At 47.2% G+C, this 16,332-nt stretch overlaps 1 protein-coding gene across 8 annotated transcripts; it reads left to right on the top strand.

Annotated features, from left to right (window-relative positions):
• The first annotated feature begins 392 nt into the window (after positions 1-392).
• LOC104909717 (uncharacterized) lies at positions 393-15,714 on the top strand. Of its 8 annotated transcripts, none has more exons than XM_085214745.1 (4): positions 394-515; positions 1,839-2,104; positions 11,138-11,289; positions 12,334-15,714. In XM_085214745.1, exon 4 carries the CDS (start codon positions 12,371-12,373, stop codon positions 14,018-14,020), a length of 1,650 nt encoding a protein of 549 aa, XP_085070871.1. In that variant the 5' UTR covers positions 394-515; positions 1,839-2,104; positions 11,138-11,289; positions 12,334-12,370; the 3' UTR covers positions 14,021-15,714. The 8 variants fall into 8 exon arrangements, with proteins under 8 accessions (XP_085070872.1, XP_085070877.1, XP_085070871.1 ...); XM_085214747.1 differs by having other exon boundaries at positions 397-515; positions 1,875-2,104; XM_010707167.4 differs by having other exon boundaries at positions 412-515; positions 1,819-2,104.
• Positions 15,715-16,332: the final 618 nt, after the last annotated feature.

Below are 16,332 nucleotides of genomic sequence, written 5' to 3' on the forward strand. Positions count from 1 at the left end.
TGGCTTTCTAACTGCCTCCAGATCCTGCATTCAGCCTGCCGACTCAGTACCACGTAGGGATGGGAAGAAATCCCTTTTGTGGTGCCTTACTCTTCCTCTGGGGGCCATGCAGGCCCCACACGGTCTCAGTGCAGCCCAAATCACAAAACCACACACTCAGCCACGCAAAGCAAAGTTGGATCAGGAATGATATAAGAACAACGTGGCCAAAGAAGGGAAAAAAAAAGTCAGCGAAAGGACTGCAAGCAGAGACATAGGAGCCGCTCAGGTTTCCGAATTTTTTCCCGCCCCATCAGCGCGCTATTTGCGCATGCGCCGCCCCGCGTACCACACAAGTCGTGCGCGTGCGCCCTACCCATATCTGCTCACGCTACGTTACGCTCTCGGGTACCGGAAGTGGCGTCACGCTCGGCGCAGCGCGGCCGGAAGTTGGCACGGGGGAGAAGGCGCCGTGCAGCGGCGCCGGCCGGATGTGAGGGGGGGGCGGCGGTGGGGCCCGGCTGGGGTGGCCCCGGGTGAGTCCTGAGGGAACGGCTTTAAACTATAAAATTTATACTGGGAGGGTCGGGTTGTAAAGTCGGGGTGGGAGCAGCGAGGTGAGAGGGGCAGCGTTGATGTGAGGTAGAAACTGGGCGGGTCTGGTTGTAACGGGGAGGGGGTGAGATGAGGGTCCATGTTGGTGCTGCGGGGTTGGGGCGTACGGGGACGGTCTGGCTGTAACGGGATGGCGGTGAGCCGAGGGCCCGTGGTGATACTGGGGGGGAGTGGGACATACAGGGACGGTATGATTGTAATGAGATGGGGGTGGGGGTAACGATGGGAGGAGGACCCGTGTTGGTGCTGGGGGTTGTCACAGCTCCGTCAGATCGGGGTGCGTGAGGTTTCAAAGTCACTCCTGGCTAAATGGAGGTGAAATGACAGCAAGCAGTCAGTTAAATGTTTATTTGTGTCCCAGTGTGATACTTCGCACAAGATGCAGAGGTTGCGTGGACATATATGAGTTTTTACTCATCGCTGTTTGAATCACAGAATCATTCAGCTCGGAAAAGACCTTAAAGGTCATCCAGTCCAACCACAACCTGACCAAAGTACCCCAACTCTAACAACCCTCTGCTAAGTCATGTCCCTGAGCACCACATCCAAACGATTTTTAAACACATCCAGGGATGGTGACTCAACCACCTCCCTGGGCAGCCCATTGCAGTGCTTAACAACCCTTTCTGTAAACAAGTTTTTCCTGATATCCAACCTAAACTTACCCTGGCGTAACTTAAGGCCATTTCCCCTTGTCCTGTGAAAAGATGCACTCTCTACATTCCAAAAATAGATGCTTACTTACACTAACTTCATGTATATATAAAAAAAAATTCAACTCTTTTGGTGCACACAATTGAGTGAAATGCACTAGTTGCAAATGACATCAAGTCTGAGCATCAGTCACAGGAAGTACTGATAGGGCAAGAAGTAATAGCCTTGAATTGTGCCAAAGGAGCTTCAGGTTGGAAATTAGGAAAAATTTATTCTCAGAAAGACTGGTTAGGCATTGGAACAGGCTGCACAGAGAGGCGTGGAATCACTGTCCCTGATGTTCAAGAAAAGGGTACAGATGGCACTTAAGGACATGCATAGTGGATATGTTGGTGATGGGTTGATGGTTGTACTAGATGATCTTAGAAGTCTGTACAACCTCAACGATTCTATGAAAATCCTTGGCCACTGTAACAGGATTTGGACCAAGGTGTCTTGGTTCTGAGTACCACGCTTGAATCTTTTGATTATGCACAGCATGGTTTTGTGGTTTTTGACATTTTATGACAGAAGTGAATGCTCACTCACAGTTCCACTGACTGATACAAATGCTGACCTACCAGCAGAACTCTTGCAAGGGAAGCTGGAATAGAAGAAATACAGGATGTTACTGTGAGTCTAATTGGTTCACTAAGTATGGGGATTCAGGAAAGCAAGACATCAGACAAGAGATGACACACTGAGAGCACTGCTACAGCTCATCGTTGTCAGCCTCCCAAGCCCTGCTGCCAGTGGGTTTTCGCTTTCTCAGTGCATGCAACTTATGGGATCAAGAGATCACATAAAGGAAGAAAAAGTGAGTATACACACATACACATATATATAGCTGTGTGTGTGTACTGGGAAAAATATAATTATTTGGAGAAGTAATTAGGAAATATAACAGCACAGCTGGGATTTCCCTCCTCCTCTCATCAATACTCACGACAGCGGTTGTTGTCCAGGCTGATTAAATTACCTCGGCTTCTGCAGTAATCAGTGGAACGATGCATACCCCTCCCATCCAAGATTTGGTGAATTGCAACATGGACAGCTCTGATTATGGGGTTCTGCAAAGAAGTGCTTTTGAGATGGAAGCCTGTGCAAAGTGGTTACTGCTTCATCTGGGGATTGGATAGATGCTGAAGGAAACCCTGGAAGGGAAAGCAGAGCTTGCCAGGATCTATTTGTCCTGGGAAGTCAGGAGAAAGAGATTTTGTATGCATTGTGGGAGGTCAGCAGCAAAGAAGGGCTCAGTGCAAACAGCAGTTTCTGCTCCTAAATGTGGCAGTCTGGCAAGGTCCCAAGCAATGATTAAAAGCCTCAGGCAAGGACAGCACTGCTGATACCACAAGTGGCATGAGCATTATAGTCCATTTTTCCACTTGGCTTTCTTTCAGATATTATTAAGATTTCCAGTTCTGTTCCCATCCCTGACACGTGGAAACCTACAGATGCTGTGAATCTACGTAACAGAAACAAGGGCAGGGAATCCAGCTGAGGCAGTTTTCTCATAAGGGTTGGGACTCAGGTGCTGAATGAGGCACTTGAGGTGTCTGGTAGGGGCAGCACCCAACTGTCCAGCTGTGGATTGTCTGAGATTCCAGAGAGGGGATCTGAGCATCCACACTGAGCTGTCAGAGATGGATGACTAATTGCAGGCATCTAGCCGAGAGAAGGAGGTTTCAGCTCACTGCAGACACCACCGGCTGCATTTCACTTCCTGGCAACGTCACATTTGCTTTGTGCTACAGAAACAAAGCAATAATGGAAGAGGAGGACCACTGGCAAAGGTATGCCAGTCCAAAAAGCAAAGAGAAAAGAACTCCACTTACCCCAAAGACATGGCAGGAGGATGAACCTCATGTTGGTCATAGAGAGCATTGCAGTGAGGAAGCAGGACATGCACCCAAGTAACGGGGTATTTGAGAATTCCCCACAGCCCTGGCTCCTCCCCTCCACCTCAGAACCTCCCTTCATTTCCCCTGGCTCAGCAACTAGGCGAAGCCAAACCTCTGCCAGGAATCTTGTGCCATTAGCAGTAGTCTACGTGATGTAGGCTGTAGGATTGTGTAATTGGACTTTTTCGGGAATCTGATGAGCAAACAAGTCCTCTCAGCTTAGCTGCTTCTGGACCGTCAGTGGGGGAATGGGGGCACACAGGGATTTTGTGGCCGGAATAGTGTACTAGTTCCTAGGTGTAGCTAGAAAAAGGAATTTGGTCCCTCAGCACCACAGAACCACCACCTCCTCACCACCTCACCACCACCACCACAACCACCACCTCCTCACCACCTCCTCACCACCTCACCACCACCTTTTTCCTGGTGGTGAATGCAGAAATTAATTTTCCTGTTCTTGGAGATGCTAGGTAGGCAAGCAAGAGGGTTCCACAGCATCACTGAGCATCACAGGGATTGTGAGGGACCCTAACAATTACCTAGTCCACAGTGTGCAGCTTCCACAAGGTATACTGAACATGAAAGTGTAATGTAGATTTTGAATATCACCCGAGAAGGAGACTCCACCACCTCTCTGTTGAACTTGTTCCAGTGCTCTTTCACCATCAAAGTAAAGAATCTTTTCTTCGTGTTCATATGGAGCTTCCTGGATTCTGTCTGTGCCTGTTGACCCTTGTCATGTCCCTGTGAGGTCCTCCAGGCCCCAGTCATCTCTGCTGGACTCTGCAGTAATTCAGGGCAGAGTAGAGGGGAAGGAGAACCTCCCTTGCCCTTTTAGCTAAACACTTCTGATGCAGCCCAGGATGCCATCGGCCTTCTTGGCTGCAAGAGTACCCTGCTGGCTCATGGCCACCAGGACACCCAGGTCTTACTCTGCTGAGCTCCTTTCCAGCTGGTAAGCTCCTAACCTCTGCCTGTATGCCATTATTCCTGCCCAGGTGTAGGATTCTGCACTTGTCCTTGTCAAACCTCATAATGTTCTTGTCTGTCCAACTCTTTAGCCTATCTAAGTGTCACTGAATGACAGCACAGCTTATCTGGTGTGTCAGCCCTCCTACCAGAAAGGGAAAGCAGAGCAGTTTCTGGGGTTGAGGCAACAACAAGCATTTGTGGAAGGCAGGAGGGGGACAACTGGAACTGTGTTGGAGGAGAGAAAAAATTTTATTTCACCCATCATTTCCCATACTGAGGATTTCCAATCAAGACTTAGGGTCTAACACAGATTATTATTATTTTTATTGTGATTTGTTGCAGCGTGCTTTGTACCCATTAACACAGCATGAGTGCTTTATCCCATCAAAGCAGGGTGCTAGAGTCTTCATCTCAATATTGACACTGTCTCCTACTTGGTCAGCCACGTCAAGCTGTTATTGTGGGCAGGCAAGATGACAACCTGTATTAATGTCAGTTAGGATAGAGTTAACTTTCTTCATAGTGGCTACACTGTGCTGTGCTGTGGATTTTGGATGAGAATAATGTTGGTCACACACCAGTGTTTTAGGTGTCATTGAACTGTGCTTATACAATGCCAGGTACTTTACCTCCTTGACAAGAGGCTGGGGGTGCATAAGGAGAGAGGACAGGACAGAACCAAGACAACTGATCCAAATTGGACAAAGGGGTATCTCACATCATACGGTGTCACACTGAACAATTATACTGAGGGGGTGGTTGGCTGGTGGGGTGACCACTGTTTGGGGACTGGCTTTTCATCGTTACAGCAGAAACAAGGTGAAGCTCGTGGTGATATGACCATGACACAGAGCATCAGACAGACTCACAGGAGCAGGACAGAAATTTCATTTATCTACAAATACATTTTGAGGGGATTAAGATGAGAAACAGCATAGAAATGGTTTAAGGCTTGGAGGGAATGTTGCAGAGAGGCCAAGAGGCTCAGAGGGAAGGTTGCATGAGGAATTCATGACAACAGCTAAATCTCTTCTGGAGGAGGGTGCTGGCTACACAAGAGAACCTCAATATATAACATATCCCTACCACCAGAACAAGAAAGCTTTATAGATTAGAGTTAATATCATCGGAAGAGGATGAAGTGGCCCAGGAACTGTGTGATCTCTTCGGCAGAGAAGGTGATTTGAGATGTTACAGAGCTGACTTCAAGTACCCACTTATGTCCTCCAAATATGCCCTCCATCCCAGAGAGAATATACCTCGAAACTTAACATGTGGCAGGCAGACAATAGCTTAATTTACAGCCAGTAGAGAGAGATAAACTTCTGAAGCAATTCAGCCAAAAGCTGACTTGCCCTGTGTGACTGCCTGTCTCTCTTCATTAGCTGAAGGGGACCATCATGCTTCTGATTTGGGCACATCAGCTTGGTGCTTGCAATTCAGTGAGATAGATCTGTGTGTCAGTGATGGGCTTCCGTACTGCATGCTCTTTGGTCATCAGAGATGACTTTTGTTTGGACTGAATGAATGTCGTGCACATGTTTGCTGGCAGTGTCACTTCTCTTTTCCACAGTGGACCATCTGTGATGTTTAGATCCCAGCTAGGAAGAAATGCATGCAATCCAGACCTGTAAACCTGCAAACCTGTAAAATTTGCTTGCTTTACCCTGCAAGGCCACTTAAAGTTAGTAGTATGTGTATAATTGCATTATGGAATCACTGAATCCCAGAATGGCTTGGTTTAAAAGTACCTTTAGAAGATCATAGAATCACAGAGTGATAAAATCATAGAATGGCTTGTGTTAGTAAGATAGATATGGTACTCAGGGACAGGGGTTAGTGGGCATGGTGGTGTTGGATTGACAGCTGGAGTAGATATCTTAGAGCACTTTTCCAACTTTTATGATTCTAAATGGAATCGATAGCAGAAAGCACTACCACTAGAAATTGAAATGAAAATTAGCAGGTAAATGCTATCAGTAGAGTCAGTTGAAGTGACTCTGTGTCCCTGGTCCACAAAAGAAATCGGTGCTACAGCAAAGACACGCTAGCTTTGTAGATGAACTACTTAGCATTCCTCTCTGCAGAAATGAAATAATTGTCTTGTGCTTGTGTGCATGTCAGTTCCTTGCACACCAAACTACAGAACTCAGGCTTTTGGTCAATACTTCAGTGACTGGAATGGCAGCATGAGCATGGCTTTTCTATTTGTCATGCTGCAGGGTGCTGTAAAAGAAAACAAAGAATCACTTTGGTGAAAAATTCCAAACTGATTATCCCATTAAAAAGAAGGATAAATTCATTATACCTTAATTTTATGTTTAGTACCACTACTGTTCAGGTAAGTGGACTGCAAGATTTAGTTAAAAATCACAAACATAGCAAAAGGAGATGGTAATTTGACCAGCACAGTTTTGTATAACTGCAGTGTCAGACATTTTCTGTAGGTGAAGCTAAACTCATTTTGTGAAATAAACCATTCTCTATTTCTACCACTCCGTTTGATTGGGGGTAATATGGGGTTTTAAATACTGATTTAATTCCTTCTTGTATTGCTTGGTTTTGCACTTCCTTGTGCGAGGAACGTGAGCTATTATCACTTCAGCTAATCAGCAGTAGTTAGGCTTGAGAATAGTCCTCGCCTGCTGGTTTTATGATATTTAGTCCCTTAAGCAAGCCAAAGACTACTTCCCCTTCTGTGAGCGTGCATAAAAATCTCCCAGATCATTTACATAGTCCAATATAACCAATTTATCATGTAAACTGTAGAGTTTTCCCTTCACCGATACCTGCTTTAGCAGAATTCTCTCTTCACCATTTCAGCCTATGCTGGGGCTGTTGGAGTACCTGCAGTGTGTATGTAGGGGGTGCTGAGTCTCAATAGCTCACAGTGAGGGAGCTGCTTTACTGCATATGAAACCCTCATCCATAATCAGGACATCTGCCAGTGATTTAGCACCAGATTCCCCACAAACATGAGGTTATGTGGCATTTAGAGTGTTCTTCAATTAACAACATATTTTTATTCCTGTTAGATAGGCATATGATTTTCTAACTGTTTTTGTGCAACTCCTTTAGAGAGAGCAGTCAGTCCTCTTTAGGATTGCTTCTAGTAAATCAAAAGATCTTCCAGGTGGCACAGGCCGACCCTTACATATTTTCTCAATTTGCTTAGCTGTTCGGACAGCTGAAGACAAAAGTCACTTTTCTCTTCAGAATATCATTATTCTGTTTCTTTAAATTCTGCTAAGTTAGAAAGTAGGTAGCCACAGTACTGCTGCTACTTCCTCCACTTTATTGGCACATTATTAATTTTGTGGGATCAGATGTTTGAACTGAAAGACCTGATGCCAACGTGATCTGTTTAAAACATCAGTGCCTCTGCTTGTTGTACCACATTTTTCCTTTTGGGCTGCCACTAATGCTGCTCCCAGTGCTGCACAAACTATGGCTTCCCCTTTTCCCTTCCCTCAGGCTAAATTAAGATGAAGTGACACTAAATAATAGATTAAATGTTTATTTATATCGCCCTGCTATACTTAGCACAAGACACACAATACAGAGTGTGTATATATTCATGTATCTATAGCTCATCAGTGATAAGCTGTGATGATATGTCTTGCATTACATTCTAATGCAAGATGAAAAAGAGAGAGTGAAGAGCAGAGGAAAAGAAGGACTAGATAGACAGGGAAGGAAGATTTGGATCACCACCTTTGGTTCCAGTAATATTCGGGTGGCGGATGCATACTTGACCACTGAGTTGTAATCCTTTCTGTTTGTTGCCAAAAGGGGATATTTCATATAGTATCCATAATTGGTATGTAAGATGGGAGTAGGTGGGATTCAGCATTTGCAAATGTGTGGGAGGGGGAAGGGTAGTATCCTTCCCTCTCATTGGATATGAAGGCAGAGAAACTATGTCCCTTGTCACGTTGGTCAGTTTGGCATCTCTTGCAACAAGGGAACTTGCCTAAACGTGCGGGTAGGGCTGTCCATCCTCTGATTTATTCTGCTCTCTCTTTGACAAGCATTTTTGGTTCACTAATTCAGGCTGCGAATTCAGCAAACAATTTCTGTTCCTTCTTTGCAGCTAAGCAGTGTGTCAGTAGTTGAGACATTGAAACAGTTCTGGAGGTTTTCTGCAGACCTTTATAAACTGCAAACTAAGCACACCATTTCCGTTCCTTCTTCCTTGCTAAGCATTACACCAAGGGTTGGAACATTTAAATACTTACGGAGATTTTCCACAGGAATACGAAGGAGAGATTGGAAAGAACTGGGAGGATCTAGTTGTAATGAGGATGGGAATAAGATGAGGGCCCATTTTGGTACTGAGTGGCACTGGGGCATACTGGGACAGGTTGCTTTTTGTAGCAAGAACCATCATAGAATCATAGAATGGCCTGGGTTGAAAAGGACCACAATGATCATCTAGTTTCAACCCCCCTACTATGTGCAGGGTCACCAACCACCGGACCAGGCTGCCCAGAGCCACATCCAGCCTGGCCCTGAATGCCTTCAGGGATGAGGCATCCACAACCTCCTTGAGCAACCTGTTCCAGTGCTTTACCACCCTCTGGGTGAGAAACTTCCTCCTAATATCTAACCTAAACCTCCCCTGTCTTAGTTGATAACCATTCCCCCTTGTCCTATCGCTATCCATCCTCATAAACAGTCATACCCCCTCCTGTTTATATGCTCCTTTCAAATATTGGAAGGCCACAATGAGGTTTACCCAGAGCCTTCTCTAAACTAAACCAGCCCAGTTTCCTCAACCTTTTTTCATAGGAGAGGTGCTCCAGCCCTCTGATCATCTTAGTGGTCCTCCTCTGGACCTGTTCCAAGAGTTCCACATCTTTCTTGTGCAGGGGCTGGACTCAGACATATAGGAAAAGACTGATTGTAATGAGATGGGGAAGTGCAGTGAGATGGGTGGGTCTGAGTGATACTGGGATTGATTGGGTGTATTGATTGATGTATTGGCTGTAAAACAAGGAGGAGAAGAGTGGGTCAGGGAGAGACTGTGTTGATGCCGGGGTGGAACTGGGACATGCTGGGTTATGGTGTTCCTTTAGGAGTACTGTGATGAAAGGTCTCTGTTGGTATTGAAGGAAACAGGAACATACTGGAGAGTTTGGGCTGAAATGATCCATTTGCACTAGGAGGAAAATGAAAACAGAAAACAACAACAAAAACAGCTGTTTCTTCCAAGTTGGAGTTGGAGCTAATTCATCTTAAATATTTTGTCCATCACTGCTTTGTGTTGCTTTGCACTTACTCCAACACTGTCCTTTAGCATAAATTATTCTCCATTTCAGACATGTGTCCTAGCAACGTCCTTTAACTTAAATTATTCTTTTCTTTCTCTATTACATATTCTTTCTCTGATATATATCCTGATTATATCTATAGGCTGTGGTCATTCCTTCTCAGCTTCAGATTACCCATGGGCGCCCAACTTTCTGGCTTGCCTGGGCCACACTGAGTGAAGGGGAATTGTCTAGGGATGCTTATATGTAGGTTGCTCCAAAAGCAATGCCTCCTGTTTATGTCCATGGAAACTGTGGCAGATACAGTGAGCACAGTAACTACCTGATAAAGCAAATTCTCAGATACTGAACGATATTTTTCAACACAGTCACCACCGTTAGTGATGCATTTTGACCAGCAATGAATAAGAGCCTGCATGCCATACTTGTTAAAACCTGTACTAGTGGAGATGACCCACCGTAGCTGTTGTCATTGCTGAAAATTACCACCCACTGACTTGCTGCCCTCACATCCACTATTTGGTTTCCATAAATGTTCAACAAGATTTGATGAATGTCAGTGGGTGCATTTTTTTCCACATGGAAGAATTCAGTGATGCATTTTTGCTTTTTATGCAGTTTTTTGTCTTATGCCATTCTGCTGCCATCTGGCAAGAGCACGTAATGGAATATTGGTGGGAAGGTTCAACCTCTACATCCATCTCACCTGCATCCACCTTTGACTTCGGATGCATTTTGATGCTTTTCCTCACCTGTGCTCACCTGACTCCTCCTAGAGGTTCTCTGCTTTAGTAGTTCTGCTTCAACAAACCCTTGCTATTTTTCACTTGGTGCTTTCTGTTTTACCCCTTCAATAAAACCACAGCCACTTTAAATGCCTACATGACCAAAACAGAAGTGTGTGACCACTTGCTTGATGTGGCCCCATAAATTTCCCACCATGAACATCCATGTGTATCACCAAGAGTGAACAGTCCCAGAATTGTGTGTTTGAAGCCTTGCAGTGGCAGTGCATTCATGGTAGCCTGGAATAAATCAGCACTTCACTTAGCTCCACTCCCCATTAATGTCACATTTCAAGTCCCTTCTTTTTTGAGGAAGAAATTTAAAACACCTTGGAGGTGTTATCCGATGGGAAGATGCTATCTCAGCAGGTGGCTTTGGCTAGATTCAGATTTCTTCTCATTTTATCCTTCACTGGTTTCCTTTGCTCCTAATCTGATTTACTCAAACTCACATCTCCTTTACCCTTTTCTGTTCATAGTATCTTTAACAAATACCTTTTTCTCCCATCCCTGTCCCTATTTTCTCTTCATCATATAATTAATGATTACCTTCTCTCCTCCTTTCAACTTGCTACCTTCATAAACTAACCCGGATTTCCTTCACTTTTAGGATTTCCTGTCTCATTTATCCCTCACTTCTTCCTGAGTTCCCCTTTTTATGCACTCTGGTTTGCAGATGTGTATGAGGGAGAAAGCTTCACGCTGATCATTCTTTCTCTGTGGCAGTGAAGCCAAATCTTGCACTGAAACTCAGTTCTGTTGTGAATTGTTTTATTTTGTTTTTTTCTTGTAACTTGAGCTCCAGCAGGGGTGGGAGGAGCAAACAATAAGTACTGTTCCCTGGAACACTTTTTATTCATTTAAGCTCTTACTATTAATGGAACCACTCTGTTATTAATAACATTGTGTTTGCTCACAGCTCGGCCTGCCTGAAGTTCCATCTTTGTGCCCAGAGTTTATCAGTTCTTGCAGATTCAACACCACCGACAGTCTCTGGATGTCGATCCCTGTGATTGCTCCTGAAATCCTCTCCACTGCTTCCTCTTATCGTGATATCTCATGACTTCAAAGGTGAAACTGGGTCTTTCAAATTTGGCTGTTTGCAGATTGCTTCTCACTTTAGACAGCTGGTCATCATGAACTTGCAGGGTGTGATTTCATGTGTTGTTACAGCTGTACAAGGAGATCGATCATGTTTCATCCTTGTTTTCCTCCCTGACTTACCAGTCAGGTCTAAACTGATCTCTGTGTGGCATCTGGGTTGGGACAGCAAAGCCAGTCTGCGTGTCTGTGACTGCATCCCCAGGCTTTCCTCCTGATAGAGCCTTTGAGACAATAACTTTGAGCCCCAAATCTGGCAGCCACATTGGCTGTTGCAGAGGCTGAAGGTCACTTTGTCCTTACTGGAGACACTAGCTCTCTGTACGAGCCACAAACTGATGTCACAAACCCCATTCTGCCTGAGTTTCTTTAACAGGAGGTAGTGGAGGGTTTGGATGGAGCCCAGAGAAACATGAACCAGAAAGAGATGTACAGAGAAAGATAACAGTCTGAAAACTGGCTGATGAACTTGTGGAAGTAGACAAGCTGTTGTTGTTGAATCCACAGAAGCTGATAAACTCGGGGTTGACTTTGTCTAAGGGCACCAGCACATGTTGGCATCCTCTGAATGCATCCAGAACAGTGGCTTCTTGTGGCAGACAGCATGCAGGGTTGTGCAGACACCCAGTGAGACCAAGCACAGACTGAAGAGCTTTGCATACCCTGCCTGGCAGCTCCTGGTAGCTGGTACAACTCCCAGCTTCTAGGTATAGTAGTGAGGCTTTCAACCACTGCTCCAATCAAGTAGACAAAGTTGCAAGTGGTCTATGTGGGTGAATTGATTCAGTGTCTAATAATAGGCTAATGAGTTATAAGGTTTCCAAGAAGTATTTTTGATTGTTCACCCCTAGCACCTCCCTGCCAACCTGAAATTGCTGACAGGTTTTGCAGACTCTCTGTACTCCTTGCACGTGGGCTTAGCTCTCACCTGCCTTCCTCCACACTGTCTTCATAGCCCTTGTTTTGTAGTTCTGCTGCCCGATGGCTTACATCTCCCTTTCCTTATTTTTGCAGAGATTCCTGTCTGGGTTGGCATCCAGCATCTGGAGCCATGGAAGAGCAGCCAGCTTCTCCAGCTTCTGATTCTCCCTTTTCTCTGCGGCGGGTCTGCATTTCTGAAGATGAACCTGAAGATGAAGATCAGGAGGAAACTCTGGAGGAGGATACAACCCAAGTACAGATGGAGAAAGACTCACTGAAGCAAGACAGGATTGGTTCCCCTCGATGTTCAGCACGGTGCTGGCAAGGACGAGGTTCTCTCATCCCACAGGGCATGGAAAGCCCAGGCCAAAGGGTGGGAGAGGAACCTGAGGAGCTGCAGCCATGCAGGAAGCACCGGCTGAACCTGAAGCCCAAAACAAGCCTGCTTCCAACATCTCCAGGAGAAGGAGAAAGAGCTGAAGAGCCAGGGCCCTCAAGGGGAAAGAGGCTGCGCTTGATCTGGGGCCAGTCCAGTGACTTCCAACAGAAGAAAAACCTCGGGGAGAACGGGTTGGAGGAAGGTCCCATGTTGCCTCAGAGCATTGAAGAGGAGGAAGAGGAGGGAAAAGCTTCTCGGTCTTGCTCCCCCGAGCCACCTCTTCATGGGAATGCTCGTCCCAAGCCAGATTTTGTGCAACTGATTGATGAGCATGGCATTTACTCCACGGCCAAGCTGGTGTTGGGCAGCGCGGCGGGTGAGCTGGAGGAGGCAGCAGTGGTGCTGCCCCCACACCTGAAGCGTGGAGCGAGCGGGGCCGCCGAGTTTGAGATCCGTGAGGTGATTGTGGACGAGAAGCCCTTCCAGTGTGGTGTGTGCGAGAAAGCCTTCAAACGTGCTTGGGAGCTCTTCAGCCATGAGGTTGTGCACAATGAGGAGCGGCCTTTCCGCTGCGATCTCTGCGAGGCTTCTTTCAAGCGACACTCGGACTTCAAGAGCCACCGTTTGGTGCACACAGAGGAGCGTCCCTTCCGATGCGAGCTCTGTGGGAAGCGTTTCAAACGTTCTTCTAACCTCCAGGAGCACCGGCGCATCCATACGGGTGAACGTCCCTTCCATTGCGCCTGTTGTGACAAGAGCTTCAAGACACCTTACGAGCTGCAGCGTCATACCCTGACCCACTGCACCGAGAAACCCTTCAAGTGCGCAGATTGTGGGAAGGATTTCCCCACTTCCAATGCTCTCCTCCTGCACCAGAGGCAGCACTGCGACGACAAGCCCCACGTCTGCGGTGTCTGCGGTAAGAAGTTCACCTATGGCCACAGCCTCAAGGTTCACGAGCGTGTGCACACGGGTGACCGCCCCTTCGTCTGCCCGCTCTGTGGAAAAGGTTTCAAGCAGTCCAATGCACTTTCCTCTCATGAACGTGTGCACACAGGGGAGCGGCCCTTTGTCTGCAAAACCTGCGGGAAGGCCTTCAAGCAGTCGTCCTACCTCGTGATCCATGAGCGGGCACACACTGGGGAGCGACCCTACAAATGCGAAGCGTGTGGGAAAGCCTTTGCCCGCCCCTCCTTGCTGCTGCAGCATCATCGTGTGCACAGCCAGGAGCGGCCCTACAAATGCAGCTTCTGCCACAAGTTCTTCAAGGACTTGGCCTACCTGGCAGTGCATGAGAAGGTGCACACAGGCGAGACCCCCTACAAGTGCAGTGTCTGCGACAAGGGCTTTGCTCACCCCTCCAACCTGCTGCAGCACCAGCGCGTGCACCGTGATGGCTGAACCAGAGCAGCGTGCGCAGCATGAGTGTTTTGAGGCCAAGAAGCCTGAAGCAAGAAGTGAGCATGCTACAAGCATGCATGCAGCCCCAGGCTGGCCCACTTACACAAGTAAGCCATGTGTAGGGGACCTGGAGAGGAGGCCAAAATGTGGGTGCTGCTGCAGGTCTTCTCCTGACCCCCATCTCACTGGGGCCTCTGCTGCATGGCTTCTCTCTGCCAAACCCTGACATACACTGCTCTCTCCTGCTTCCAACGAAGTGATCTCACAGGGATGGTCGCCGAGCCCTCAGGCTGGGGCTGCTGCAGACTCCTGTCCCCTGACCTGCAGGGAGGTAACGTGCTGTCCTCCAGCACTGCTTGCTGCAGACTTGCTGGTGGTACAAGCTGAAGCTTGTGGTACTGTGAGTCTTGTGCTATAGTGGCTTGCAGAGGCAAGCTGCTTTGACCAAGGCTGCGGTGCAGCTGAGAGATGATATCCAGAGCTCTGACAGCACTGTAGGAAGTCCTGTATTTAGCTGATACTAAGGAATGCTTCTCCTCCCCTCAGTGTTTCGAGAAGAGCTGCCCAGTCATCTCTGTAAGTTCCCATAACTCAGCCTTGCCCTGCAACAGGCTCCATCAGCATGTCTGCATTAAGCTTGGAGCCACATTGCTGTTTTCCTTGAGTGCAAGACATGGGCTGGGAGTTCCTGGATATCCCCTTATAGCAGGGGTACACTGAGTCCTGCAGCAGGAGGAGACAGAGCTGTCAATTTTTGAGGAGAATAAGTGCATTGGTGTAAAGTATGATTGGGAACAGCAATGCCTGAGCACCTCACATTTCTTTTAGAGTGTAAATGTCCCGTCCATATTTCACTCTGCTACTGATGATCAGGTTGATGACGACAACGCCCTTTCCCCTGCTGTGCAGGGTCCACGCTGGCATTTTGCTGGTACAGAAGGCTGCTTCCAGTGGGCATAAAGCAGAGTCAGCATTCCACTGGCTGCAAGTTGTGTGTTCTTAAGATTTGGCCTCGAGGCACAAGGAAAGAGTTGGGTGACCATGGGGAGCCAGAGCAGGGAAGAGGGGGGGGTGTTGGTCCCTATTATGCTGCTGGTGGAGCATTTCTTGCAGGTGATTGGGGAGAGGTGCTGAGCCACACAATAGCCACCTCACCTCTCCCACTCTGGAGGTAAAAGCCTGGCATCTCAAGTTGGAAAGACTTACCCTCTTTTCTGTGCCATGGTGCTTGTGAGGCTGGTAGGAAGCAGAAAAGGGGGGATACACAAATTGTTTGCAGGATCTGTATGAGGAAGCAGAGAGCAGAAAACCAGCCTTGGGTCCTCTTTGTTTCCGTACAGTGCATCCCTAGTGGCAGCACCAGATCTAGAGCCACCTGAGCTGCTGCTGAAATATGAATTTGTTCTCTTTGACTGATAGCTGCTGTTGGGCAGAGGGTGGCATGTAGACCTTTTCTTGCAAAAGCAAGACCCAAGTCCCTTGGGGCACCAGCAGAGTCCCATCCTCACATCTGAGCCGCTTTGGAGGGACCTGGTGTCACAGTCACCTTCTTGCACACTGAGTCTGTGGGACTGGAGGTGCCAACCCTCAGACTCCTCATGATCCCAGTCCTACCCTGTCCCCATTTTGTACGGTTTGAAAGCAGATGTACACTCCTCAGCACTCTGCACACTAATTAAAGGATGGTTATTTAATGATGTCTCTTGTATCATTGCTGGTTTGAGGCCACTTCTAAATCCCTGCTTGCTTTTGGGCTTCTGAGGTGATCCTGGTGGCTAGTTCACCAGTTGCTACTAACCCTGTGTGCAACATACTCAGTGCTTTTCACATCTGCATTCACAACCCAGATCACATTTTCCGAGTAATGAGGTGGAGATCGGGGGACGAAGATGAGACTTGCTCCAACAACCTGCACCCAGTTGTTAGTTTAAAGTGGGGACGCATCTTCCTAGGAATAGATGCTCATGAAGTGCCAGTGCAGACCCCATATCTTTATTCTGTATCCATGTTTCCCCATCCCCAGGATTCAGCCCAGATGTCTCATTACAGCCTCTTATGGCAGGTTCATCACCTGCATCAGGGTTCACATCCTGCCTGTAATGTTTCTGCAGGGCATCTGTAACTGCATTATATGCCAGATCCCTTCTGCGTCAGATACTTAAAAATAACTCCACTGCCACTTGCTCTCTGGGTAGGTGGAGCTGAATCAAGCACGTCAAGCCTTACTAGCAGTCAATGGAGACCTGAAGTTGAATCAACTGTTAAGGCCATTGAAGATGAGCTGGGGTATCCAGCTCCTTTTTTTCTTACAG

The sequence above is a fragment of the Meleagris gallopavo genome, chromosome 33 (assembly GCF_905368555.1).
Source record: "Meleagris gallopavo chromosome 33, MGAL_WU_HG_1.1, whole genome shotgun sequence".
NCBI lineage: Eukaryota > Metazoa > Chordata > Aves > Galliformes > Phasianidae > Meleagris > Meleagris gallopavo.